Source organism: Watersipora subatra, chromosome 7, assembly GCF_963576615.1.
Source record: "Watersipora subatra chromosome 7, tzWatSuba1.1, whole genome shotgun sequence".
Classification (NCBI taxonomy): Eukaryota; Metazoa; Bryozoa; class Gymnolaemata; order Cheilostomatida; family Watersiporidae; genus Watersipora; species Watersipora subatra.
In genome coordinates this window covers 41834838-41862470 of record NC_088714.1, presented here as the reverse complement: position 1 = coordinate 41862470, position 27633 = coordinate 41834838, and the positions used below count along the sequence as shown (strand labels likewise).

At 36.4% G+C, this 27633-nt stretch overlaps 1 protein-coding gene across 3 annotated transcripts; it reads left to right on the top strand.

Moving 5' to 3' along the window:
* LOC137399382 (ras-related protein Rab-27B-like) lies at positions 1–27557 on the top strand. 3 transcript variants are annotated; one of them, XM_068085465.1, is made up of 6 exons: positions 1–120; positions 9809–9886; positions 10213–10316; positions 14767–14855; positions 18748–18975; positions 26739–27557. In XM_068085465.1, exons 1-6 carry the CDS (start codon positions 108–110, stop codon positions 26926–26928), a joined length of 702 nt encoding a protein of 233 aa, XP_067941566.1. In that variant the 5' UTR covers positions 1–107; the 3' UTR covers positions 26929–27557. The 3 variants fall into 3 exon arrangements, with proteins under 3 accessions (XP_067941566.1, XP_067941569.1, XP_067941568.1); XM_068085468.1 differs by lacking the exon at positions 1–120 and adding an exon at positions 320–338; XM_068085467.1 differs by lacking the exon at positions 1–120 and adding an exon at positions 9385–9533.
* Positions 27558–27633: the final 76 nt, after the last annotated feature.

Here is a 27633-nt window from a genome sequence, read left to right as displayed (position 1 = left end):
CAGCTTAATGATTGATGAATTGTACATAGATGGTTAGGCAAGCACTAGACCAGCAGTGTACAGAAGACGGAGCGGGTCTGATAGGACAAGACTTGTAAAAACGTGTTATGGAAGCGTGTGGTAAGTTAAACATCTGTCACTTCCCAAGATCGTAAAGCAGATATGTAGTGAGCACCCTTTATATTGACCTTCAGCTTCTTCCTGCCTCTTTCCCATTGTCTGACGGTGGATATACTGTAGCATTGTGGGTTCAGACGTGGTCATATAAATATGAATGCTTCTTTAAGTCTTGACACGAAATAAACGGAAATCTATATTTTGAGAGCATGAAGCCATAGGTAGGTTTGAATATCATATTTTTCACTGCCAGGTAGATGTAAATATAGAGTAGGCCTAAATGATGACCAGACAAACAACCTCTTTTCTTTTATTAAACTCTCTACGTTGTTGAACAGATTTGTAAAAGACTTTACTAAATAGAAGAGGGTGAATGATTCCTAAAAGGTTTTGTCTAGGAAAGGGCGACCCACAAATATTTTCGTAGTATATCTTTTGCATATCAACAAGATAGCCTATAGGAGTTTAACTTTTCCTTCCACTAAGAAGGTCACTTACTATTTATTCAGGATAACTACAGCTGCTCTGCGCTGTTATTGTTGCGCTGTTTGTGGTGACCAAAAGCTTTTTAATACACTAGTAGTTGTGGATCAGTTCTTAGGTTGGTGTTCCAAATGACTAATAATTTTATAAATGAAAGATAAATCTTTACTGAGACACACTTGACTTGCATGTTAATAGTATATCTGCAATAGATGATATGGTCTAGTAGAGTTACTACTCATCACTCCAAAGAGCTCTTTCCCTGAAGGACGACTCGCTGGAGCAACTGAGAGATTATATTATGACTCAACTTTAAGCTAAGCTTACAGGTAATGCAAGCTTATCTTGACCAACTCCATTGTACTGTGGATGCTATGAGGGCTTTGAATGATGGCCAGGAATTACACAAAGGATTGATTTCTGAAACTCATCAGCTATACCATCTAGTGCAAGGGTAGTTTAAGTCAGCATTAACTAAGCTCTAACTCACAGTTGAGTTCCTATAAAATCTTCCTATTTCTCCAGCGAGCTGTCCTTCAGGTAAGAAGCTTTTTGGAGCATTGAGTAGTAAGTCTACTAGACCATATCATCTATTGCGGATCTACTATAAACTTGCGTGTCAAATATGTCTCAGTAAAGCTGTACCTTTCATCTATGAATAATCAATCATTTGAAACACCAACTTCAGAACTGATGCATGACTGCGGACTGTATTTGAAAAATGAAAAATGGGATTCCATGAGAGAACAGCAGGTGGAAACTTTTATTTTGGTTTACAGCTGAAATTACGGTGAGATGTTACTATCACAAATGTTATCTTCTCATATTGACTCACACTTGCTGTCAGAGTTATCTTCTCTTATTAACTCACACCCGCTGTCAGTTTTAACAAACATTGGAAAGGTTCTAATAGCGAAGATCACCGTAATCTGCAGAGAAAACTGTTTTTATTACAAAACCTGACTAAGTCTGTATGTTTATTTCTGAAAATCCTTCAAACTGTGTCTCATGGATTGAAGAAGGTCTGATAAGCCTGTGAGAAAGCCACTCAGACTTTGCAATGAGGTCTACAGACTTTGTACTTACATGTATGCAGCGCAGGAGCAATTGTGGTTGGATGTCCTTCTTGACAACACTAAACGTTTCTGTCTGACTTGAACTACTGACCATAAGTTGGTGCTCTAACCGTTGCACTTCAGCTGCTTCAAAAATCTTTCTTCTGTTTTGAAAAATAAAAATTTCGGCAAATTTCACTAATGAGAACAGTTAAGCAGTGAAATGTGTAATTTCACTGCTTCACATCTCTTACTTGTGCATAGAAATGTGAGACCCCTTTGCACAAGTAAGAGACTCCTAAATGCTGCTCCTGTATATACACACGCACGCATTATATCCTGCACGCACACGCGTGTCATCGGGCTACAATGGCCCTGTTATATGATTTTTTTGCCTTACAAAGTGGAACACCATGGTTTTTTTCGTCCTCGTTATACGAATCTTATTTCGTATATGAATTCCATCAAAATTTCGCTCAACATTAAAATTTGGTGGTCGGTGTGCTTATTACATCAAAATAACAAAGATGTCGATGTGCTGTTCACCGCAAACCTTCTCACAGCGACTGAGAGAGATACGATGACTGATTTCACTCAAGTTCAACATTCTTGTGGGGAAAGCTGTAATAAATTTTCTTTCAAATCAATAGCAAAGTTAGAGTTGCGATCCCTTCGAACAAAGAGTCAGAGATCAGACAGCTTCCTTTAGCCTTCTAACAAAAGTCCTCTTCATTATGTATTAAATTTATTTTCAAGTGTACAGTACAGAGGAATCAAAGGTACAGTAATAGATTTTCATTTTTCTTTCTGATGGCCATTTGATGGTCAAGTATGCAAAAGGCTGCTTTTGAGAACAGTATCGCTCAGGCTCTCTTGTCAAATTAAGTGGAAAAAGGTTTTAATGAGGTCGGCTAAAAGTTTTAGCGAAAACGAAGCCGAAAACCGATAAGTGATAAAATCTTGGTGATGAAAAAATTAATAACATGCAGTTGAAAAAACATACCAAAAACTTAGCTTTAAAAGTGAGTCTAGTAAGCTAAAATCCTTTAAGTTAAATTCAAAGTTTATAGTATACGTCTGTCTCAAAAGTAAAAGCTCCCTATGGTACGCACTGCTGCTACTGCGCATACACAATGTACATTGTAATATTACATTTTATTGCAGATCATAACCATTAAATACACTCAAGTTTATATATATATATGTATTTATTTATTTAGTTTATATATATGTGTGTATACTTGTGTTGGCTTATGCGTGTGTGTTTATATTGTATGTGTTCTTCAATGTGTATACGTATATATATATATATATATATATATATATATATCTCAAAGTTGGTGTGTCTGTTTTTCTGTAATTTTGTACTTCGAGTTGTCCAGCTATAACTACTAAAATATTAGAATGAAGAATTTGTATCGCAATAGATTTAATCTTAGAACTTCCCATTTGCCAGGCAAATATCTTACCAATGTTCATTGGGCGGTATATGTCGCTATGTGGATTAAAATACGCTACTGCTCTCCGTTACATCGCAATGTAATTTTATGCTTGCTCTCCCATGAGAGCAAGTAGGTAGCTCTTATTAATAGATTGGTCAAATTAGCCAATGGCAATGAGCCAGACTAATGGTAAGTGGCAGGCCCTTACATTGCCTGCCACTGTCTTATAAGCTGTTTTTAATACTCATGCAACTCCGGATATTCCGCTAGTTAAACTATAATATTTACTTTATTGAGGTCTTCATTGAAACTTCATTGTCATAGAATAATTATTATATAGCACTAAATGATTGCCCTGTGTTGTACAAGTTATAAAATTATTACACAATAAATTTGAGTTACTAAAGTTGGTAACTGAAGCTAGTCTAAATTTTTACTACAATCAGAGCCGTGCTTAAAATTATACTTATAATCTTGCTTATAATAATAATGAGTCATAATCGCTCACACAATCATGATCTTCAAGCATGGTAGTACTAACTAGTAGTATTATCTGCAAGCGCTGCATGAGTATTGCACAATTATTCTTGAGTATGACCAGCTGGACGCATAGTGTAATCGATAGCACGTCTGTCTGCAGAATTGGAGGTTCCGAGTTCAATTCTAGTGCAAAAAGGATTTTTCATTCTTACAACTTTCATGCTATAACTGGACACACGAAAGACAGACAGACAAATGACAGATAAACAATAAGATTTATATATGCAGATTAGATAGAAATAATGCAATAATGTATTGTCAGAAAGTGACTTTGTATTTGTGTAAGAGAAATCTTTGATGTCAGCAGAAGAAATTCCAGATATAATCATCTCATGAATACTTACTAGTCAGACCTAATTGATGTTTGCCCAGCATAGTCAGTATATCAGCAGGTGCAGTTCTTACTTCATATTTTGTGTGTCTAGTTATTCATACCGTTTCTTTATTACAAATAAACTTTTTTTTAAACTTTTGTAAACTGTTGAATAAACTAAAATTGAGTTTTTTTAATGGCAGCATTATAAACATATTTGGTTGAGTGATTTAACTATTAACTAAAATATTTATCATTCAACCAGGTGAAAATATGATTCAGTTTGGAGTTGTGTACTCTTGTAAACATTTGCTGCTTTCAGCACCTAACAACATCCTGGTGAGGAGAATCAGTACTGTTATTTGTTGGACGGCACCAACTCTTGTTTTCTGGCAACACATTTTTAACTGTAATCATATTTATATATAGCCTATAGAATGTGCAAAAAGCTAAATTAAAATATAGTAAGCTACACTTCTCGATACAGTTATTTATAGCACCACATGTCATTTGTATATACGCTGCCTTTATATATAATGCATATGTTCATTTTATATATGTATTGTTTTTGTATATTATACTAGTACGCTTGCAGTATCATGTTCTGTGAGAGATCATCAGGCATGTCGATAAAGCCAAAGAATACGTTGTATTTATTATTTATTACGCACGGTTATTTGGCTATCTCTAAGGGGGCAAATCAGTAAAGATCTTACTCGCATGCTGTGAGTTTGAATGTCATATGATGCAGTCTATTCATCACAACTTTAAACAGTGGCTTCAAGAGGATGCACAAACCGACACCGCTCTTTTGTAGTAAAGATATATAGTGTAAACCTATAATATGTAAATATATCCTATTTACTGTCTAATATACACATATATAGTGTATATATATACCTTATGTACTGCCTAGTCTATATAGTGTACATGTAAATATATCCTATGTACTGTCTATTATATATAGCATGCATTATATGTAAATATATTTTATGCTTTTTGTCTATTATATATAGTGAATGTTTAAAATTAACACAGCCTGTTCTGTAAAATAATTAAATTGAGAGTAATAGCTCTGTACAACCGGTAGCTAGCACTTTGATCCATTTTGGAACGTCATGTGGTAGAGATATGCATTGAATGATGGTTAATCGCTAAACTAGATAATCGTTAAACTATAATAATAAGAGATAATAGATGAACAAGAGTAGACAACTTCACAATATTTAACAGAAGTCTGCAAGCTGTGATGTAAAACTAACGGAAATATAACTGTAAAATTTATGCGTAACACCTGATGAGCTGTCAACTGTGAGTATAAGTGTGCTTTATGAGTTATGTTTCCTCTCACCTGTTCAATTGTTTGAACCATTCTCAGCGCCATGCTATATGTGCAGAGGCTGCAGTGAAAAAATCGTAAATTTTAGGGTATAAATTTGAGCGCTTCAAACTAAATATAGCAATTAGTAGGTTATTGACACTGTATAGATAGTTTCAAACTGTGCATACACGAGCAAACAGTATAGCTAGTAATGAAGTTAAAATTGTTAATAAAAAACTATGGTAAATTATATAAGAACAGGAATAAGTGAACCTCATTTTGGAGCTCTGCATATTTCTGCAAGAAAGCTTGAGGTAGCGTATTTGTAATTGGTAACCCTTTGATCTGCCAAAGGTAACCACGCTAATGGTCTGGATCAAAATACCTAAGCTATATTTTGTTTCTAATGTTAGTCTACCAGTTGTAAGTCTTGTGGTTTTTAAGGGCTTTAAAAACTGCTATTATAATATTAATATGAAGGATGCTCATGACTCGTTATAAGTTATATAAATATGAGTAATGACTTGTTATAAGTTATATAGCTTATATCTAAATTACATGTTGCTCTGTAACTATAAAATACAGTCACTTGTGTATGTTCAGAGATTGTTTGGTGTCTATAGAGCTATTTGACCAATGACTCCTTTCGGCTGCACGTTTCTGTCAAACTATTGTTTCATATGGCTTAAAATTTTTGGGATTTTACGTAAAAGACATCTTCTAACAGCACGATGTCAACATAATGTTTCACTTTAAAATGGCTCAATAATTTAGTTGAAATTAAGTTTTACAGAGATGAATCTCTACTGTCAGCTGCTTGCATCGGCTTGCTTTGACTTCGCTGTACATTTTATGCAGTAGCTTTGGAAGTTTATTTCTTCTGATTGAAGCATTAGTGGATATAAAGCAGCGTGTCTATAAACGAATACCACTTTTTTGTCAGCTTTCTTATTTTTGTAAGTCATAAAGGGTGGAGTGTTTGCACTGATCTAAACAATACAGTCTCATCATACCGTATGTTCTAGAAGACTCATCATACCGTATGTTCTAGAAGACCCATCCAGCCTTCATATAATCACTCCAGTATTCGTTTCAACTCTTTCACTCTAAAGCCTGGCTCTCACCCAACCGTGGGCAGCCGGTGGTGTGCTTGCAGGACAAAGGAAGCTATGTATATGTTTTCAGCGCCTACAGTACCGGCGGTGATCACGCAATGAAGGGATTGTCTGCACCTTTTACACATCTTTTTGCACATAGAGTTGAGATATAACGTATGTTTCCTGGTAAAGGTCATATTAGCTCCTTTCCTTCCGGGAAAAAGGAAAGCACTTACGCACAAAGATCCTAAAATGTACGTAAAAATGATATTTACAATGCATTATGGGTGTGTAGGTTGCTGGTTCGCACTACCGGCGACATCCTGCAACTTACACCGGGGACTGTAGAGAAGTTCAACTCGTCAAATGTTGCTGACAACCAACGTCGGCAGAAAAATTGCTGCCGGCTTGCTGGTTCTCCAAACTGCCGGCAGCCACTAGTTCCATCACTTTCGCTCCTCATGGTGGGGTGAGAATTAGGATTTACCCTGATTCAGTATAAATCACAATCTTATTATTGTTCCCTGTTGAGGGATTGAAATGTAGACACAGCAAAATATTTTATTGTTAGGTCGCCACAAAACTAAGGCTTTGATGAGTTTTTAAAGTCACATTTCCCACTTTCAGGCTCTTGCTGGCACTTGCAGGTGCTTATTGGCACTTGCTGGCACTTGCTGGCTTGTGCCAGTTTATATCCTTATTATGTGATTACGTTGATCAGTTTGAATTTGACGAATAGCCATTGTGTCTATGTTACCGAGTTATATAAAAAACATTAGGATAATTTTATGGATATTTTCAACCACAGAAGTAGCACAGTTAAAATATAGGCTACAATATCTGAATATGTTGGAGCCTACCTTAGTGGAAAAGTGAAACATGTTTTCAAGTCTCTCAATTTATTTATACAAGGTAATGAGTTAAAATCTTCTAATCATTTGTTTTTGTATAAAAAATAAATCAGTTACTTTTATGCTATAAAAACACTTCAAGGCTTGGCAAATTTTTGTTTGCAAAAATACAATGCTTTTAGAGAATATTTTCTTTCTTTTGTGCAAGTAAGGGGTCTTTTATATTATCAGTAATGATAAAAGTATGGATTGTAGTAAATATTACGAATCCACTCACATTTGCCACTTTGTTCAAGTTGACCTTCGAAGTCTTACCAATTCCATAGGCAGATACCGACTACAGTGGACCCTCGCCATCCGACATTAATTGGTTCCGGTGTTGAAATCGTTAGGCAAAAGTGTTGTATAGAGGGGTATACAAACCCATAGTAATTATTTGAAGTAAACACTTTCCTGTAAAACACATCAAAATTTTGTATACATACTGTACATATTAAAAAGTTAATAACAGAATAATATATTAACCTTAATAACTATATTTACCTACAGCAACTTTAATGTATTTTGCGGTTATGATTTGCAATAAAATGTTACATTATTATGTACAGTATACGCTACTGTGTGCAGTACGTATCGAATGGAGTTCTTACCTCCGAGACAGATGTATAACATACACTTTGAATTTAACTTAAATAAATTTAGCTTAATAAACACACACTTGAAGCTCAGTTTTAGTATGTATTTTACTAAACTTCAACATTGTCATCATTTTAATCTTTATCACCTGTTTCTTTTTACGTCCTCACTATAACTTATAAGGAATAATTCTGAGCTGAGAGAAATTGAGCATCGTAAGACCTTCTTTTTCAGGTCCTGTGGGAAAGATTTCGGCAAATAGCATATCGGCATTTTCCTTATTTCGACATATCTTGTACAACCACCAATTTTCAATTTTTAGAGTCATTTTGTTGACGTCATATGGCGCAAAAAATGTCGTATGATGAGGACGGAAAAACATCATGCTCCACATTATAATGTGAAAAACCGTAAAACAGGGACATCGTAACCCGGGGGCGCACTGTAATACTTGGCAAGGAGCGCTATGCACTCACCAATATTAATGCAGGCTGCTCACAAGTATGCACGGAATTCAGTTGGAGAAACTTGTTACATCTTTCTGCTGGCTGCCAGTTCCTTCAAATTTCTGTGTACTTTACTTAGCTAAATATCTTGCCTGCTGGTAGTAACATAGAAGTTGCTCATGAAGCTCTTAGGACCTGGTCAGGTTCATCCCACATATTTGCCTGTCAAAAAAGAGTCAAGCATATACAGAGTTGAGAGAGTTTTAGAAGGCTTCAGCTAGACTGAGATCCCTTTATCACATAAAGATAGAAAGATAGATGTGAACTTTATTATCACAGGTCAATGTCGTTTTAAACAACTTAGACCATGAGACAATAACAAAACCAAAATTGGTTAAGTAAACTACGTGTGTTGATGATTGTCAAATATTCTATGGTTATCATACCCCCCCCCCCCCCCCGCCTTATCCCAATACCTTGTTTCTATCTGATCTGGCTAACTCTTAGGCCATCATAGGTATTTATCTAACTTGCCCAAAAACCTAAAATATGGCCATATTGATAGCTTGTTCTGAAAAAGAAAGCTTGTGTTTGTGTATGTTGTGCCAAAATGATAACTTTTTCCGAAAGTTTCCAAGCGAAGACATGTGTTTGTCTGCTATGTCACAATGATAGCTTTTTCTATAAGTTCCCAAAAGAAAGCTTGTGTTTGTTTGTGGTGCATATTAACTATTCAATTTCAGGGTTTATATAAGCATTAATCATATAAGCACCTGTGGGCACCTGTAGGTCACTGTCACGAACAGATAGACTCTACCCACTCAGTTAGCTGACGACCCATCTCAGTGCATCGATTTGTCCATCTCTCTCCAATTACTTGGTCATCTAATGGTGCTGAAAAGATGCATCCTTTTGTTGCTAATTTCTAAAGGCTCACAGGCTCATTATTACAATCATCACATTCTTTCCACTCTCAAATTCTATAAGTGTAGTGAATGTCTTATGTCTGTCCATAGTGGCACAGTTGAATGAGCGCAAACAATGTATTTAAATACAGCACATGATAACTAGGCGTCACGGATCACTTACCTGCGGCCCGTACTAGCACTCCGCTTTTCTAGTCACAAGACATGCCTTGCAAGACGGTCGGATTTCTCAGTTAAATATTATTTCGGCTAACTATACGCCGCTATTGTCCATAGATAAACTTGTTGGAAGTAGCGAAGCAAAGGGTAAGTTGAAATGATGAAACTGCAGAGGTTTATAAAGACATTTTGTACAGATCTGATAGCAAATGATTTCTCTGTACATTGTTTATACATGGGTGTGTCCTTTAAAAATCTTGGTAACTTTTAAATTATCTGTCATTGCTCTGAGATAAATGGTGAAACAGATTTGATCAGCATTGGCTCAGGTAGGCATTCTGAATAGATATGTAGATGATGCTATGTTAATAATACTCTTGGTTGTACCTGGAGGGGTAAATCAGCTCTCCACTGTGTTTCAGATATGAGTGAGGTACTTAATGGAGACCAAAAGTTAACTACACCCGACTATGATTGCTTGATAAAGCTGCTGGCCCTAGGTAAACCTTTTCTTAGTGGCTTACTCACCTTTTTATTCTAAATACATTTTTTCCTATTGGCTTATTATAATTAACAATAATTACTATTCTAGGCTTCCTACCTCTAATTCTTTAAGGCAATTTTGTGATGCACTAAAATCTTTACATATATTTTGGTTTGATATCTCATGTATTAGAAGTACCTTCGCCATAGTGTTTCCCTACCCAAACACTCTCAAGGGTTCATCATGAACTGTCAACTAACACTGAGGTCTGGATAAATTTGATTTTCGGACGGTGCGAGAAAATTTGGTTTAAGCTTGTAAATCTCTTCTGTCTCTTTGCAGGAGACAGCGGGGTGGGAAAGACTAACCTACTCTGCAGATATGTTAACAACGAATTCCACGCAAATAAGCCCACAGTAGGAATAGACTTCAAAGAGAAAAGGATGGTAAGGGGAAAGCACATTTTTCTTTGTAGAGTGTTAGGCATATATGGCAATTTAAAAGTCGATTAGTTCACTTGCACTTGTGTGGTCTCATGTCTCCTAGTACAGATGTGTGTGATCTCATGTCTCCTAGTGCAGATGAGTGTGATCTCATGTCTCCTAGTACAAATGTGTGTGATCTCATGTCTCCTAGTACAAATGTGTGTGATCTCATGTTTCCTAGTACAAATGTGTGTGATCTCATGTTCCTAGTACAGATGTGTGTGATCTCATGTCTCCTAGTACAGATGTGTGTGATCTCATGTCTCCTAGTACAGATGTGTGTGATCTCATGTCTCCTAGTACAGATATGTGTGATCTCATGTCTCCTAGTACAGAGGTGTGTGATATCATGTCTCCTAGAACTGATGTGTGGTCTCATGTCTCCTAGTGCAGATGTCTGTGGTCTCATGTCTCCTAGTACAGATGCTCGTCATATCATGTCTCCTAGTACAGATGCTTGTGGTATCATGTCTCTTAGCACAGATATGTGTGCTATCATGCCTTCTAGCATAGCATTTTATATACTGTAGCATAGTAGTGTGTAGCCTCATATTACATAGAAGGACTATGTATGACATGGAATCTTGTTGAATCAAAATATAATTTGATAAGATGATAAGCAAAAAGCTACCTAAAAGCTAAAAGTTTTAGATTTAAATGGGCCATCCTCGCAATGTTTTGTTATATTAGAATCAATAATTCACATATCATTGTTTTGTGAATATTCGAGATAACCCTAGTAGCTGCCATTAATCTTCATAAAAATATACAGTTATAACAAGGATACCAAAATCTAATAAATTTTTAAAGTCAGACTGTGCTTGTATTTGTAATCTCAGTAATATTTTTGGCATAGCCAAAGCGCACTCTCACAAATTTGCTTAGCATTATATATATGGTAACATTGAAACCAAAGATGCAAAATTTTACTTCTCAGTTATATTCTATCATTGACCAGCAGAGTAGCTGTCTGACTATATCTGTTTGAGTGTCATTGCATATAGAGTAGCTGTCCAACTCCATGTGTTTGAGTGTCATTGCATACAGAGCAGCTGTCTGACTACATGTGTTTGAGTATCATTGCATGCAGAGTAGCTATCTAAGTACATGTGTTTGAGTGTCATTGCATATAGAGTAGCTGTCTAACTCCATGTGTTTGAGTGTCATTGTATACAGAGTAGCAGTCTAACTACATGTGTTTGAGTATCATTGCATGCAGAGTAGCTGTCTGACTACATGTGTTTGAGTGTCATTGCATACAGAGTAGCTGTCTAACTACATGTGTTTGAGTGTCATTGCATACAGAGTAGCTGTTTAACTACATGTGTTTGAATGTCATTGCATGCAGAGTAGCTGTCTAACTACATGTGTTTGAGTGTCATTGCATATAGAGTAACTGTCTGACTACATGTGTTTGAGTGTCATTGCATACAGAGTAGCTGTCTAACTACATGTATCTGAGTGTCATTGCATACAGAGTAGCTGTCTAACTACATGTGTTTGAGTGTCATTGCATACAGAGTAGCTGTTTAACTACATGTGTTTGAGTGTCATTGCATACAGAGTAGCTTTCTGACTACATGTGTTTGTGTTTCATTGTCTATAGAGTAGCTGTCTAACTACATGTGTTTGAGTGTCATTGCATACAGAGTAGCTGTTTAACTACATGTGTTTGAATGTCATTGCATGCAGAGTAGCTGTCTAACTACATGTGTTTGAGTGTCATTGCATATAGAGTAACTGTCTGACTACATGTGTTTGAGTGTCATTGCATATAGAGTAGCTGTCTAACTACATGTGTCTGAGTGTCATTACATACAGAGTAACTGTCTAACTACATGTGTTTGAGTGTCATTGCATATAGAGTAGCTGTCTGACTACATGTGTTTGAGTGTCATTGTATATAGAGTAGCTGTCTGACTACATGTGTTTGAGTGTCATTGCATACAGAGTAGCTGTCTGACTACATGTGTTTGAGTGTCATTGCCTATAGAGTAGCTGTCTAACTACATGTGTTTGAGTGTCATTGCATATAGAGTAGCTGTCTAACTACATGTATTTGAGTGTCATTGCATACAGAGTAGCTGTCTAACTACATGTGTTTGAGTGTCATTGCATACAGAGTAGCTGTCTAACTACATGTGTTTGAGTGTCATTGCATATAGAGTAACTGTCTGACTACATGTGTTTGAGTATCATTGCATACAGAGTAGCTGTCTAACTACATGTGTTTGAATGTCATTGCATGCAGAGTAGCTGTCTGACTCCATGTGTTTGAGTGTCATTGCATACAGAGTAGCTGTTTAACTACATGTGTTTGAGTATCATTGCATATAGAGTAGCTGTCTAACTACATGTGTTTGAATGTCATTGCATGCAGAGTAGCTGTCTAACTACATGTGTTTGAGTATCATTGCATACAGAGTAGCTGTCTAACTACATGTGTTTGAATGTCATTGCATGCAGAGTAGCTGTCTGACTCCATGTGTTTGAGTGTCATTGCATACAGAATAGCTGTCTAACTACATGTGTTTGAGTGTCATTGCATGCAGAGTAGCTGTCTGACTATATGTGTTTGAGTGTCATTGCATACAGAGTAGCTGTCTGACTACACGTCTATGCCAGTTGTTAGCTTACGAAGCAGTTATGTAGCGAAGCAGTTATGTAGCGGGTCATTAGAATGCCTCAATGAGTATGCTATAAGCTCAAACTTGTAGATATCTTCATAATCATTGTAGCTTTTATGGATATCATGTGAATCTATGCACAAGCACTGCAGCAATCTCTAATAGCTGCTGTTGACAGGTTGAGGGCTTAATGGCCGTCCCGTTTCTTAGCTCAAACTTTCATTGAGCTACTGAAGAAGCCAAGCTATTTGAAGCAATGCAGTGAAAGATTATTGCCCCTCCTTGCGCATGTCATGAACTTCTTAAATTACTGGCGATTAGCGCTTAGCTTAACATTATTTGTTGTCTACATTTTAATCTCTCAACAGGGAGCAATAACTAGACTGTTATTTAACTTAACTCAGGGTAAGAGTGAAATAGTTTGAAAAGATAAATAAGTGACTACATAAGGGCTAGGTAGGTCTCTCAAACATACGATGAGACTGCACTGTTTAGACCAGTGTAACCACTCCTCCCTCTATCACCCACTTAAAAATATACAATCCTTTGGATTTGGACCAGCTGTTTCAGCCACGAAGCTTTTATTAGAGAAATTACTTTTTTACCTGTTATTACATGAAGTGAACATTGGACTCGGTGCAAGGTGATGCGTGCATCTGACAGTAGGCTTTAGTCTATATATAAATTTAATTTCCAACTAAGCTATTGGACCATTTTAAGGTAAAAGGTTTTGTTAACATCATGCTGTTCAGCGGCGTCTTTTATGTAAAATCTCATAATTTCAGGTCTTTTGAAGCATCGATTTTGTTGCAACTGACTGAAATGTACATAAATAAGACCGAAAGTGTAATTCTACCATTAGAATTCAGGAACTCATCTCAAGTTGTTAATTTTCCACACTACTGCTTCAACCCATTTGAGTAGCTTATTCAGCCAAGTTTCATATTCAAATAACGGATTTTCACGTGACAGCGTTTAATTTTACTGCACGTTAGAGCGGTACTAAGGAATACTAAGAAAAACTTCAAACACAGAATTTGGTGAGTTTGTCAGATAATTTGCCAATCTCTTTTGTGTTGCAACAATAGGATTTGTCACCCCTGACTAATTTCAGTCGCCTACTAAAACACCACTACTCATATTTCTCGTCGCACTTGGCTCGAGCTTGATTATTAGCAGATTATTTTAGCCTGTGTTTTTTCTATTAGCTAATTATAGTTGTGTATGTCAATTATCAAATGAACTGTTGATGCAATGATATTGAGCAAGATGCCTCACAGGTTCGCAGAGTACTCATACGAGCTGTTATGTTTTAGAATTTCACTGCAAGTAATGCAGGCTTAACTCTGACAAGTTGTTACTGATTTGGTGACTAACTTGGCATTTGAAGTAATTTTACTACAACAAGGAAGAGCTTGACGGAGATGACAGAAAAAAATTAGGACTGAGAGCTAAAAAATTTTCCAATACTCTTTGATAGGGCTGACTCTTCCTTGTTAAAATATCGAACAACTATGTCGGTTTTCACTTGAGAGAAATGAGAGAAACATATTGGTACCTCCCTTCGCCCTGCCCGAGCCATTCCCGAGCCCTCTCTAAGCCATCCTCGAGCCATTCCCGAGCCCTCTCTAAGCCATCCCCACGCCCTTCCCGAGCCATCCCTGAGTCATCCCCGCGCCCTCTCCAAGCCATCCCAGAGCCCTTCTCGAGTCCTTCCCGTTTAGCCCTCTCTGTGCTCACTCTAACACTACTGTTAGCCTGTAGTTGCCCATACTTGTCTGCAGGTTTATAAAGCCAGAACAACAGACGGTACAGCAACCGGTAGAGCTTTTAGATGTCACCTTCAACTTTGGGATACAGCTGGACAAGAACGGTGAGTGCAAGCTATCCAGTAAGCATTCTGTTTCCAACGACATACCCAGTTTGATAAGGCAGTTTTAGCCTCATGCTATTAATTAACAGATACCTCTCTGTGTATCAACTAGCGGATACCTCTCTGTGTATCAACTAGCGGATACCTCTCTGTGTATCAACTAGCAGATACCTCTCTGTGTATCAACTAGCGGATACCTCTCTGTGTATCAACTAGTGGGTACCTCTTTGTGTATCAGCTAGCGGATACCTCTCTGTGTATCAACTAGTGGATACCTCTCTGTGTATCAACTAGCGGATACCTCTCTGTGTATCAACTAGCAGATACCTCTCTGTGTGTCAGCTAGCGGATACCTCTCTGTGTATCAACTAGCAGATACCTCTCTGTGCCATTAATTAAAGTACCTGAATAGCATTCTAAAGCGGTGCTGAGGGAACACTGACAAGACATCAGTGTAAACCTTAGGGTAATACATTGACAAGACATCAGTGTAAACCTTAAGATAATACACATACACCTCTTGATTAAAGTAGGAAGCAAACAGAAGTCTTGAGGTTTCCATTTCCAGTTTGTTTAAGTTATATGAACCAAGATGTCTTCAGTCAAAGTATTTTTGTGGACAGTTATACTGCATTCCTAAAGGCCGATTCATACTTTACCGCAGAATATCGAAGTTGTCCTTTTAGCGCTCCTTGTCAACTATGTGAACTGTAAACTGATGGCATCGACAAAGCAGCGCAGATACGTCGGGAAAGCTTGCGGATGTCAAACTTTCCCGATATTTGCTGAGCATCAACGACAGCCTGTACAATGTGCACCATTCTGATAATTCGCTGACGCGGATAGCTGTGGGACTATTATTTGATTCAAACAAGCAGAAACAAAAAAAACAATTAAAAAGAAAAAAGGAGGATACTACGTTATGAAGTATTTGCTGATGCAAACGCGAAGGGGTTTGTTGACAGTGTGAACATCGTTATCATCGATGGTCACCGAAGTACTGTGGCATCAATGCCAAACTACAAAATAGTTCTAACTAACTATTTCTGATGAAAATATTAGCTAGTCATATACAATCTTTTAGTTAGCTTAGCTAGCCAAATCTAGTACATTTGTCAGCCTAGCTAGCTTCAACAATTCATCGGTCAACCTGGCTAGCTTCATACAACCCATTGGTCAACCTGGCTAGCTTCATACAACCCATTGGTCAACTTAGATAGCCAAACTATTTATAGGTTTCTCTGTAAGCGTAGAGTTTGGTCATCCGCTAGACAAAGATTTCAATAAATCACTAAGGAAACAACTTTATCTCTCCAAATAGAACATAAGATTAGACAGAGTGAATGAGGAATACGTAATTTAATAAACTTCTGTGGTTTTTTCATGAACAATAGAATCTTTCAGCTTTCTTATCTCATACATCTCACTCCATAAAATAACTTTCATGATAATTGCATTGAAAAAGTTAGAGACAGAAAATTTTTTGAAGGTAAGGAATTACTCAGTTGGTTGAACACGTATGGCTGATCACCCAAAATAGTAAATGACCTTTTTATCTCGTAGCTGGTTCTCGGTCTACTCATAAAATCGTTGTCTCCATCTTCATAGTTGACTGCTTGTGTGCATTTGTTGATAGGTTTGTAAATAAACGCAGTCACTGCTATGAATCACTTTATCAACAGTAAGTGTCTTTGAATTATCAAATGGCTACTTATAGTTTTCAACAAATAAATTGTTGTGCCCCGTTGAAAAAGGTCAATCAAAGACAGTTAGTTTTGGAAATTGTCTCATAGCTTTTTAGAATTGCACAATAATCAGAATGCACTTGGTAAGTTCTCAACGCTGAGATCTATAAATAGGCAAAACATTGAATACACAAACCTAAACAATCATGTTTTATTACTTATTATATCAGAGTTGATAGCAGTGATATCTATTACTTATTATATCAGAGTTGATAGCAGTAATATCTATTACTTATTATATCAGAGTTGATAGCAGTAATATCTATTACTTATTATATCAGAGTTGATAGCAATGATATAATATCATTGCTATCACTCATTACTTGTTATATCAAAGTTGATAGCAATGATATCTATTACTTATTATATCAGAGTTAATAGCAATGATATCTATTACTTATTATATCAGAGTTAATGGCAGTGATATCTATTACTTATTATATCAGAGTTGATAGCAGTAATATCTATTACTTATTATATCAGAGTTGATAGCAATGATATCGATTACTTATTATATCAGATTTGATAGCAATGATATCTATTACTTATTATATCAGAGCTTTGAGCTTGTAGCAATGAGGTCTTTTCTAGCAGCTAGTTCTGGTAACCATAACAACAGAAATGGACTTGCATTTATTGAGAATAGTGTCTTTCTGTCAATCTTCCTTTAGACGGATGTTGGCTATTGAAATGATGCCTTTTTTTCAGTGTGTGTAGCCATAGCTCTCATCCACTTAACTCGCTTCTACACAAATCTTCAAAGTGCATATAAACGAAAACTACAATCAATATTAGAATCTTGACACGTCGTAGTGTTATCGATATTTGGGATAAAGTTTATGTTAATGATTCAGAGGAATGGCTGATGATATCACAACAACAAACTGTATCGGTCCGGTCATGAGAGTGTCAATTAATAAACATATTGTGAAGTATCTACTGTGACCCTTTACTTCTCCACTCTTGTTAGAACCAGTCACTTGGAGTTTAGAATAAAGTATACAGTAAAACTCGGATACCTCGCCCTCGGATATCTCGAACACATGGGTAACTCGAACGGATTTGTTTGGTCCGTTCCCACGCAATGATAAATGGCTTTAGATAACTCGACCTTAACTTTGTTAACTCGAATAGTTTTTTTGCCCAGTGGCTACCGAGACGGTTGTTATCGCTTTAGAATATCACTTTATTCCAAGCCATAGAGATAAACAACAACTTTTAGTAGTTTTTAGGCATCATTATTACCACCATCGGCAAAATATATTTGTTAACGACCTTTGTAAAGGTTTGCAAAAAATCAAATTTTACCTAACATTCGTTTGGGAATAGCCCTCCACAAGCAAGGAGAAGCGAAGTAAACATCAGATAAACTTTAAGAAAAATCGGCAAAACTGGTTTTTTTAAAAACGCTCAAAAGAAAAATATGTCTTTTTTTCTGAGAGTTTCCACCGCGATCAGGTTTTGCCTATTTTAATTTGAGAACATCCTGGCAGTCACATCACATAAAACAAACAAACGAATCTCAAATAATAATGGAAAATATTTATACTTTCTGATAAAAATTGTTAAAACATTACATGAGAGGTCCCTTAACTTGCAACAAGCAATCGATGCTTTTGATTTATATATAGTTTGTATATGTACTGATAAATACAATAATACATGCACTTGTGACAGTGTTCTCATAACTCGAACGCTCTGGTAACTCGAACACTTCTCTCGGTCCCGTGAAGGTCGAGTTAGCCGAGTTTCACTGTATTTATACAATAAATATAAAAAGTTTTCAACTGAGGATATTGTTTAGATGTTGCAACAAAACACAGTTTTGACCGAGAGCTCAAGATGAAGCGCGATGAGTGAAGTTCCAGCTTGGCCTTTCATAGCTTTTAATAGAACCGCCAGGTCCTGCTTCCTCCAGTTGGGCTTCAGCCGGTTTGGCTGTTGTCGGCTTCTCGGTATTACTAGACCAAGCCATCGGTCGACTGGCATCTTCTCTGGGGCTTCTCTATTTCAGTGTGTTAATCTGTTTGTAGATCTACCATAAAATGGATGTTTCGTTAGGTATGCACACACTTACGAATTTTGCAATATTCAGGTGATATACTTTTATAGATAGGGTAAGTCATCAGTTCTTGTTCTTTTTTCAGATTCCGAAGTCTAACGACAGCTTTTTACAGAGATGCAATGGGATTCTTTGTAATGTTTGATTTAACAAATGAACAGTCATTCACAAATGTGCGAAACTGGATGGCCCAGCTGCAGACCCACTCCTACTGTGATTCGCCAGACGTTATACTCGTCGGCAACAAATCTGATTTGGAGTCTGAAAGAAAGATATCAACAGCACGGGCTTTAAAACTGGCAAAAGAATACAAGTGAGTAATGCGCTCATGCACTAGCCTAGATTTAACAAATACAGAAAGAGAAGATGGGAGGAGAGGATAGGGGTCCACACTTAAAGGTTGACTTGCAACAAAATTCACACTACAGTTATTTGGTACTAAAAGATTCACCATGTCTTACTCAGTTATGTTGTAGGTGCAAAGTATGTGGAAATGTGATTACAAGCTCGTAAAATTGTTAAGTTGTTTGTAGTATGTATTATATATAAGACAGGAGAGAGTTCAGGATGTGATGTGTGTATAATGTATATTCAACTGACTAAACCACAACTGAACTCAAAGTACTAACAGCTATGCAGGCTAATGAATAGACCATAGCTATCCAGAATAATAGCCTAGCTATACAGGATACTAGCTTTATAACATGAATAACATAATAACATTTATAACATGTAAATGTTATTGACAAAATCGTAAAATATCAAAAACGAACAGTTCAACGCAGGCATCGCGAAAACACCGTAGATCGGAATCCTTTTTCCAAAAACGGCTCAAATGGGACATAGTTGAACAAGATGGCTTCTGTTTACACTTTTATGCAACCTCATTCGTCGAAATATTTTTACAAATATACTTCACGCATTCATTAAAACCATGTCTATTGTCTTTGCGCGTCTATCTCATCGTCTTTATAATGCTGTTATACTTTGAACACGGATATCTCAAAACCTACTGTAGAAATGCGTTTATTTTTTAGTCTTAACTCGAAGGAATGCATATCATCCTCTGATAAACATGATGAGCCTGTTGGTCACCTGTGATAGTCGAAAGATGTTGCATAAATTATTCGCGCTGTTTGGCAGGAAGTGTGGGCCACATGATCAGATTACGACTAGACTATTAGACCAAGCCGAAACAAAACTGTAAAGTAGCGAGCATCTATATTTGATATGGGCTTTTCGGTAGAACCCGAAGTGCTTGTTATAAACGAGTGCTACGAGACGCTTTATATTGAGCCATTTATTGACTTTTCAATTCACGTGATAACATCATGTGTCAAAACAATAACCAAAATGTTTGATAACGTCTTCAAAATAAAGAGATTCCACACTACGGCCTTTTCGTGATAGCTGTGATTAACTGTTTGTTTTTCAGCTTTTTAGAGCTTGTATTCACATTTCCATATATTTTGCACCTACAACACAACAGAGTAAGACATGGTAAATGTTTTGATACCAAATAACTGTAATGCGAATTTTGTTGCAAGTCAACCTTTAAGAAACCTTAGAACATGTGAGAACTGAAGCCACACGACTGTCGCAGATAAAAATATTATACAGGGATGATACTCATTCAACAATTTTAGTCCCATATAATCATAACCAAAGTTTTATTTTTTTTGTGGGCAGTTAATCCCACGACCAAACGAGCGGAGCGAAGTTTGAGAGTTTTTATGATAAATGCATGTGCACACAACTTACGAAAATTATTCATCAACAACGTCGCAAACCCTTGTATCGAAATCTCATCAACAAACTTAACCACTTTTTTGTAGAGTCGTTGAAGTATAATAACGATACAAAACACATATAAACCTATTTAAATATGTTACCAAGTTTTTGAAAGGTTACCGCAATATCTTAAAACTAACCCATCTGATCGGTTGATACATAAATAGACAGATTAATTCGGCCAAAAATCTTTATTAAAACTGGCCAAGCCTTACTTTTATCAAAATTAAGACCGGCAAACGAAGCGCCGAGTGACAGAGACGAGAACCATTAAGCCGTGCGCATTTCACGAAAAAAGAACGTGCACATTTCACCAGTCTATGGCATTGTCGAATTGCCGAAGGTTTCTGTAATTAACGTAGCAGTACAGAAATCGTTTCTTTTTTGCCGATTTCAAAGTAACTGACATTCTGGAAACTTGGATACTTTGGTATTCTAACTGATGTCCAAAGCAGTGAAAGTAAAGGAAATGACGATGATATTTTTTTCTAACGGTTCTTATGAGATTATTACTATATTTAATTATAAGTTTGGATGACTATTGAAGTCTTATAGTCACACTAACAATCAGACCTACCAACCCAAGAGTGGGACAATGCGTGAGATTTGGTTTTGGGGCAATTGATGTATCAATGATAGTATATATAAAATTGTGGAATTTGGGGCAAAAATCTCACGCATTTTCATTTTTTCTTTGGGATGATTGCGTGAGTCTCACGCCCAATGCGTGAGAGTTGGCAGGTATGCTAACAACATCGATGATGGGCAGTATGTTACTGTTATTATTTTTTCTAAATAGTTTTGTTAAATAGATTTTCTAAAAATCTATATAAGTATCACAACCACTTGATATTGTTAGCTATGGCGTTTTGAAATGTAAACAAAATTGTGCATTGGTTTTCTATTATTACTGTATTACTATATTAATAATATTGTTTATTCTAATAATATCAGTGCATTTTACTTCTAATATTGGCCAATATTGCATTTCTCCTATTGCAGGAGGAGAGATATAAACATATAATCTTTTCCTTTCATTATTGCTGTTTGTTGTATATAACAACACCCACACCCAGTACATTACAGCTACCATTGCAGTTATCCTATTGCACTGCAGTGCCATTTGACTGCTAATATTGCATTTCTCAACCATCAGTACCCTTTCTTTTTTCCAATATCACTTTGGTGGTGGGCTGTATGACAGGGAATTTCTAGTTACATTATGTCAGCTTAATGTTACAATTCAGTTTGTAGGCTTCCTGAGAAATGCAAACGATCTATTAGTCTGCTAAATGCATCAATCAGGACCTGAGCATTACTTTTTAATTTGAAGCTGCGGTTGAACTCTGATGTGACAAAAATTTTCTGCAATGATCTTCACACAAATGTATATACAGTAGCCGCCCCTACAACGTAAATAATTCATTCTGAGAATGTTTGCGTTGCGAGAATTTTACGCTAAACGAAGCATAAAGTACACATAAATAGTCTGATTCATTCCAAAAAATTTTCAAACGCTCTCCTGAGATCCTTCAGAAAACATAAAACTATATTTAACTTTTGAATTTAACTTGTAACTATACAGTGTTTGTGGTATTATTGATTCGCATCGACAACTCTTTTCTTTTTCCTTGTCACTCTCACTTGGTTTACAGTCCATGATTTGGTAATTTTATGTTAGGTTAAGGAAGAGCACATTTTCAATGTTAACTTCAATCAACTTTTTTCACTTTTGTTCGGCACAGCAAGGTCGATATTGCAAACAGAAAAAAAAATTATATGCTCAAGATAACGTAAAACAAAAAATATATCTTTACAAAAATAAAAACTGTGTCTGTCTGTCCGTCTGTTCTTCCTCAGCCAGGATTAGAGGTTAGGATGGAAGATTGATTCCACTGAGACTCCAGCTAATGACATAAAGCCTCGTAGACTGACACTACATGCAAGTAAATTGGTAGCTTTTGGAATATTAGCAGCACTTCAAGATTTGGTTGGTCAGCCTTTATTGTCGATCACAGAATAGGAGAAAATGGGTGCCCAATTAAAAAATTATATTTCATGAAAATACTTTGGGTGGCAGACAGTTCTCAAATATATCGACTATATATAGTCTGAGATAATAAAGAAGGTCAGTTTATATCATAAATGACAAAAAACACAAGAAAATCTTTAGATGGTCCCATAAATACGACTGTAATTGGGTGTGGTCTAGCTTTGAAATAAGTTGCAACTGCTTGTTATGTTTGCATACTCATAGAGCAGGTCAAGGACAAATACTCGGGTTTTAATGTCCTAGTTATACAGCTGCCTGTGTACTTCATTCACTACAAGAATCACATTATTTATGATAGGATTGCATTCCTCATGAAAACAAGTCATGAACATAATTTTTGGTACATTCCTATTGCATCTAATTCTTTATGTACGTGTAGCTAAGAGATTCAAGACTGCTCTTTCTGTTGTCTATCATTGCACCAATAATGTAATAATATAGTAGTGACATTGTAATTCTTTTAATTTTTGTGTGAAACCATGTTTACAACATTTTTTTATAAAAAAAATTAATGATTATAAACTGCTCAATAAAAGTATACATATTACCGTTATTATATCGCTTGAAGGTTTTCAAAATTTGATAATCATTAATTGTTTTGTCTTGTTTTCATTGAACGTGATTAAAACTTGAAATGACAGCAGCAAAAATAAGAAATGTCGAAACATTTTATTTATATGCATATTAGATAAATGCCTGGCGGTACACGGGTAATATATGCATACCGGTACATGAAATAGTGCCAATACAACAATTAAACTGGCATAGTTGTTAACATTTCAAAATCCTATTTCAAATTCCACACCAAACGCAGTTATTCAGGGCTGTATTGTGCAAAGAAAAAGTGGTCAGGAGACTGTCAATTAGTAGTTGCCAGAGAGCCGAAGGCCCGACTCGGCCATGTGGGGAAGGTCTGGGAGTGGAACTGAAACGCCATCCCAGAGAAGGGGGGTTCGGGGGCCTTCCCCCGAGAAAATTTTGAGAATTAAGAGCAAAATTAGAACATTTTAAAGTGTATTTTGTATTATTTTAAGGTGGATATTCAGGTCCTGAAGAGCTAGCTACAGAGTTACACGGGTTTGAGTTGTAACCATATATATGTATATTTACATTTATATTCATAAATATACATACATGTACATGTGTACATAGAAGATTGATTGTTATAGCTTGACACTTGTCTTTTAAAAACTAAATTTAAGAGCACCTGTTTCAGTTACAAAAATAAGTTTAAATAAATAAGTTTAAATACATGCACCAGAGAAAGACAACAAATAGATTACTTGGCCTGCTTAAAACTTAGTATGTTTAAATTATGGCCACTTAGGAATACAATGAGCAACAAACTTGGCCTGCAAACATAAATATACATGTACATGTGTACATAGAAGATTGATTGTGATAGCTTGACGCTTGTCTTTTAAAAAGCTCTTCTTCTGCCAATGTGTCCATGGCAGAAATCTTTCACAACTGATTCTGTATCTATTTCAACATCTTTATATATGTGTAATATTAGAAGATTATTTAGACAGCTTGCCCCATAGCGTTCCTCATCGATGTTTGGATTGTTTGAAAAGTATTGTATCTCTCGCCCACTGCATTGGAGGCAGGCAAAACCAATACTAGGTGATTAGTGAGCCTCTCCACTTCATCGCTAGTAGTGCTAGAGCGCAACGTTGCGCTAGAGCGCTAGGTAATTAGTTGTTGGAAATTCCAAGTGAATGAGCTTAGACTAAAATTCTTACTAATTAGCCGCCGAAAATCACTAAAAAGTTGGGGCGACTCAGCTGCCCAGCCGCCTCAGGGAATACGGGCCTGGTAATTTCAGTGCCACGTAATGACTTCCACTATGTACACTGCCGGTTTCGCAATTTCGAGATTTTAACAGAAGAAAAGTGCTCCAGATGGTTCCGGAGTCTCCTAATAGGACAATACAGTACTGCAGTTATTACTCCATCAAGTTATAGAATTTTTCAGTCACATCTTTTTTAATATCTCTCTTATTCTGGAGTGAACAGATAGAAACTTTCCATGGCTTGTAGACCCATCATATACTCTCTATAGCTTGTAGATCCAACATACACTCTCTATAGCTTGTAGATCCATCTTACACTTTCTATAGCTTGTATAGACCCATCATAGACTCTCTATAGCTTGTAGATCCACCATACATCTCTATAGCTTGTAGACTCATCATACACTCTCTATAGCTTGTCGATCCATCATACACTCTCTATAGCTTGTAGACTCATCATACACTCTCTATAGCTTGTAGATCCATCATACACTCTCTATAGCTTGTAGATCCATCATACACTATCTATAGCTTGTAGATCCATCATACACTCTCTATTGCTTGTAGATCCATCATGTACCCTCCATTGCTTATGAACCATTAGGGTGACTAGTGAGTGCTCTTCAAATGCAGTGCTAGGTGCAACTGAAAAACCTATGAACAGGCTATTCACTCACTCTAGTTTTCCCATGTTTTTCTTCCCATGGTTGACATTTTTTGCGAAGAAAGTTTGCAAAGCATTATTTTTTGCAACAGAACTTAATCATATCTGTCAGAAATAAAATAGCCATTTGTATCTAGTTATTGCTGCGTTATTTCTAATTTAAGCTCTTTAGTATAATAATTTTAAACATGACTATCATGTTTGGTTTTGTCAATGTCGAGCTCATTCCGTTGTATTTGTGCAACTTGTATTTATTTAAGCTTGTAAGATATTTAAGCTCGTTAGAAACATGTCTAAATTTCTACTGTACACAGCAGGTGTTCCAATAGAAATCCATTTCATGGAAGAGCCCAAGACAAGACACTTCCCATTCAAGAATAAGAAAGTATTTGATTCATTTATGGTGTTTGAGATGAAAGATTTGCATAGTAGCAACCAAGTGTATTGCAAAATAATTGGTTTTAATGTCAATTGCAAAGAGCGCAATAAAGTGAAGTGTTTTTAAGAGTGCCTGTAAGCGGTCTTTCAACTTGAGTAATATGGCAGAGCTGACCAGACTGGATTAAACTGATTTGGTCGGTTTATAAGCTTAGCTCGCTGTCTACCATATTTGCAGTTCCAGAATATTCTGAAAATTTTATTGTGAAAATTTTGTATGTGTTCCCTTTGAAAACACAGACAGCGCCTTCATAGATATAATTGTTTTTAGTTTGGTTGGCACCGCAGTTAAAAAATGATTAATGAATCTTTACAAAATAATTGGTTGAACTGTGGATGAAATGACCCATGTTAAACATGTGATCTGTTGAACATTCGTTGCTTTTTTGCTCAGAGGACAGTCACGTCCAAAAAGAGTAATATCTCAGCACTATAGCAACTCTTAAAGTTTTAGGTTTTAACTTGTTCAGAGACATTTAACACCCAAGCTGGTCTCCTCATTCTCCATTAGCCAATTACAGCCACATCAGACACTACAGCAGCCTACGAGAAGATTATCTGGGAATATCTTGTTATCGCTAGTAGAATGATATATTATCGTACTTTGTCACACGCCTCTATTTGGCCTGAGTTTATTGCATCTTTTGCTAGTCACTTGGTGGTTACTTAGTAGCGAAGTGCAGCAGGACTTTCTCATAGATGAACTTATATAAGAAACACGTACCATGTTGACCTACCACAGGGCAACTGTTGCCTGAAAACAAGTTTTCCAGTTTTGCAATCACCCGCATCATCGTGCCATTCAGCCTTCAATGTTTCATCTGGTTATCCTCTCCATCTGTCAGATTTCTACCCACTCAGTCAAACAATCTGCAGCCTGTCGGTCTTGTATTGCGGTAGCCTGCCTATTTTAGTTTATTTCTAGAGAAGTAAAGCTCAGTGAACTAGAATCTATTCAGATATGTCTAAATTTTACGATTTAAATTCAGATTAAATTTAGTCGTTTAGTTTGACAAATAAATCAAACTGGTTGATTTGATTGTTCAAATCAAATCAATTCGATTTGACCAATCAAATCAAAATCAAATCAAACAATTTTGATAGTTTGATTAAATGGATCAAACTAAGTCCATGAACTGAATGCAGGTAGGCGATGTCTGCTTGGTAGTTCATATTTTCAACTAACTCTGCTGCCTGTCAGTACTTCAACAAGTACTCTGTCAGCCTATCACTCCTTACCCTCCTAGACTGTTGTCTACTACCCATTAGCCAACTTCGCTGTAAATCACCTTTATGGCCAGCTGCTGAGACTAATAGTTATTTATATATTTACAGTATCGAATATATAGAGACGAGCGCTGCCACAACGGAGAATGTAGAAGAATGTGTGCATATGCTGCTTGAGTTAGTTATGCAGAGAATGGAAAAGGAAGTTGACAAACAAATTAGCACTCAAAATAACAACATTGTCAAATATCTGAAGAACGAAGGAAACGAAGAGACGACCTCAGGATGTCCTTGTTGACCATTTCTCTTTCAAATTCACTGCTAGTTGACAAGGCCTTGGCTTGATATGTTCCAGTCAACCAGCCTTACATCATGTCCTGCTGCCTCATACCGTGACTAATCCTATATGATTATAATTATTACTGTCTAAACTAGTATTTGATCTTACTGATAATCACTGCGCAGTCATTACGGGCAGTCGTTATGGCCCCCTTAGTTCGCCCCCTTAGTTCCTCTACTAATCCTAGCAACTAATCGTTCAACATTTGTATTCGTCGTCCATCAGTTTCCTTGGTGATTACGTAACCAACAGTAACACTAAATTCCTAACCTCTACCAAGGTTTTTCTTTATTCTGAGATCATAAGTAGAGTATAGCATGAGATATCTTTAGCTTGAGGCAAATAGCCCAAGATCTTTTGTGCTCAACTATCTTCTGTATAGTTTTTTAGCCATTATTTTATTTGTATTCCTTGATATCTTAGACCATGTTATGTGCACAATTGACTGTTAGTTAAAGTATTGGTTTTTATTTGGTTTACTTTGCACATTAGACGAATACATGTGTTTCATCATAATTCCATTTGATACAATGACCTCTAGATTATCTTTTGCTTAGATCTCTAATCTGATAAATTAATTTTGACGATCTCAGCAGTTTGTACCAGTTTATATCACAAACACCTGACGTACAAGAGGCCATAATTCCTATTAAAAAATCTGTG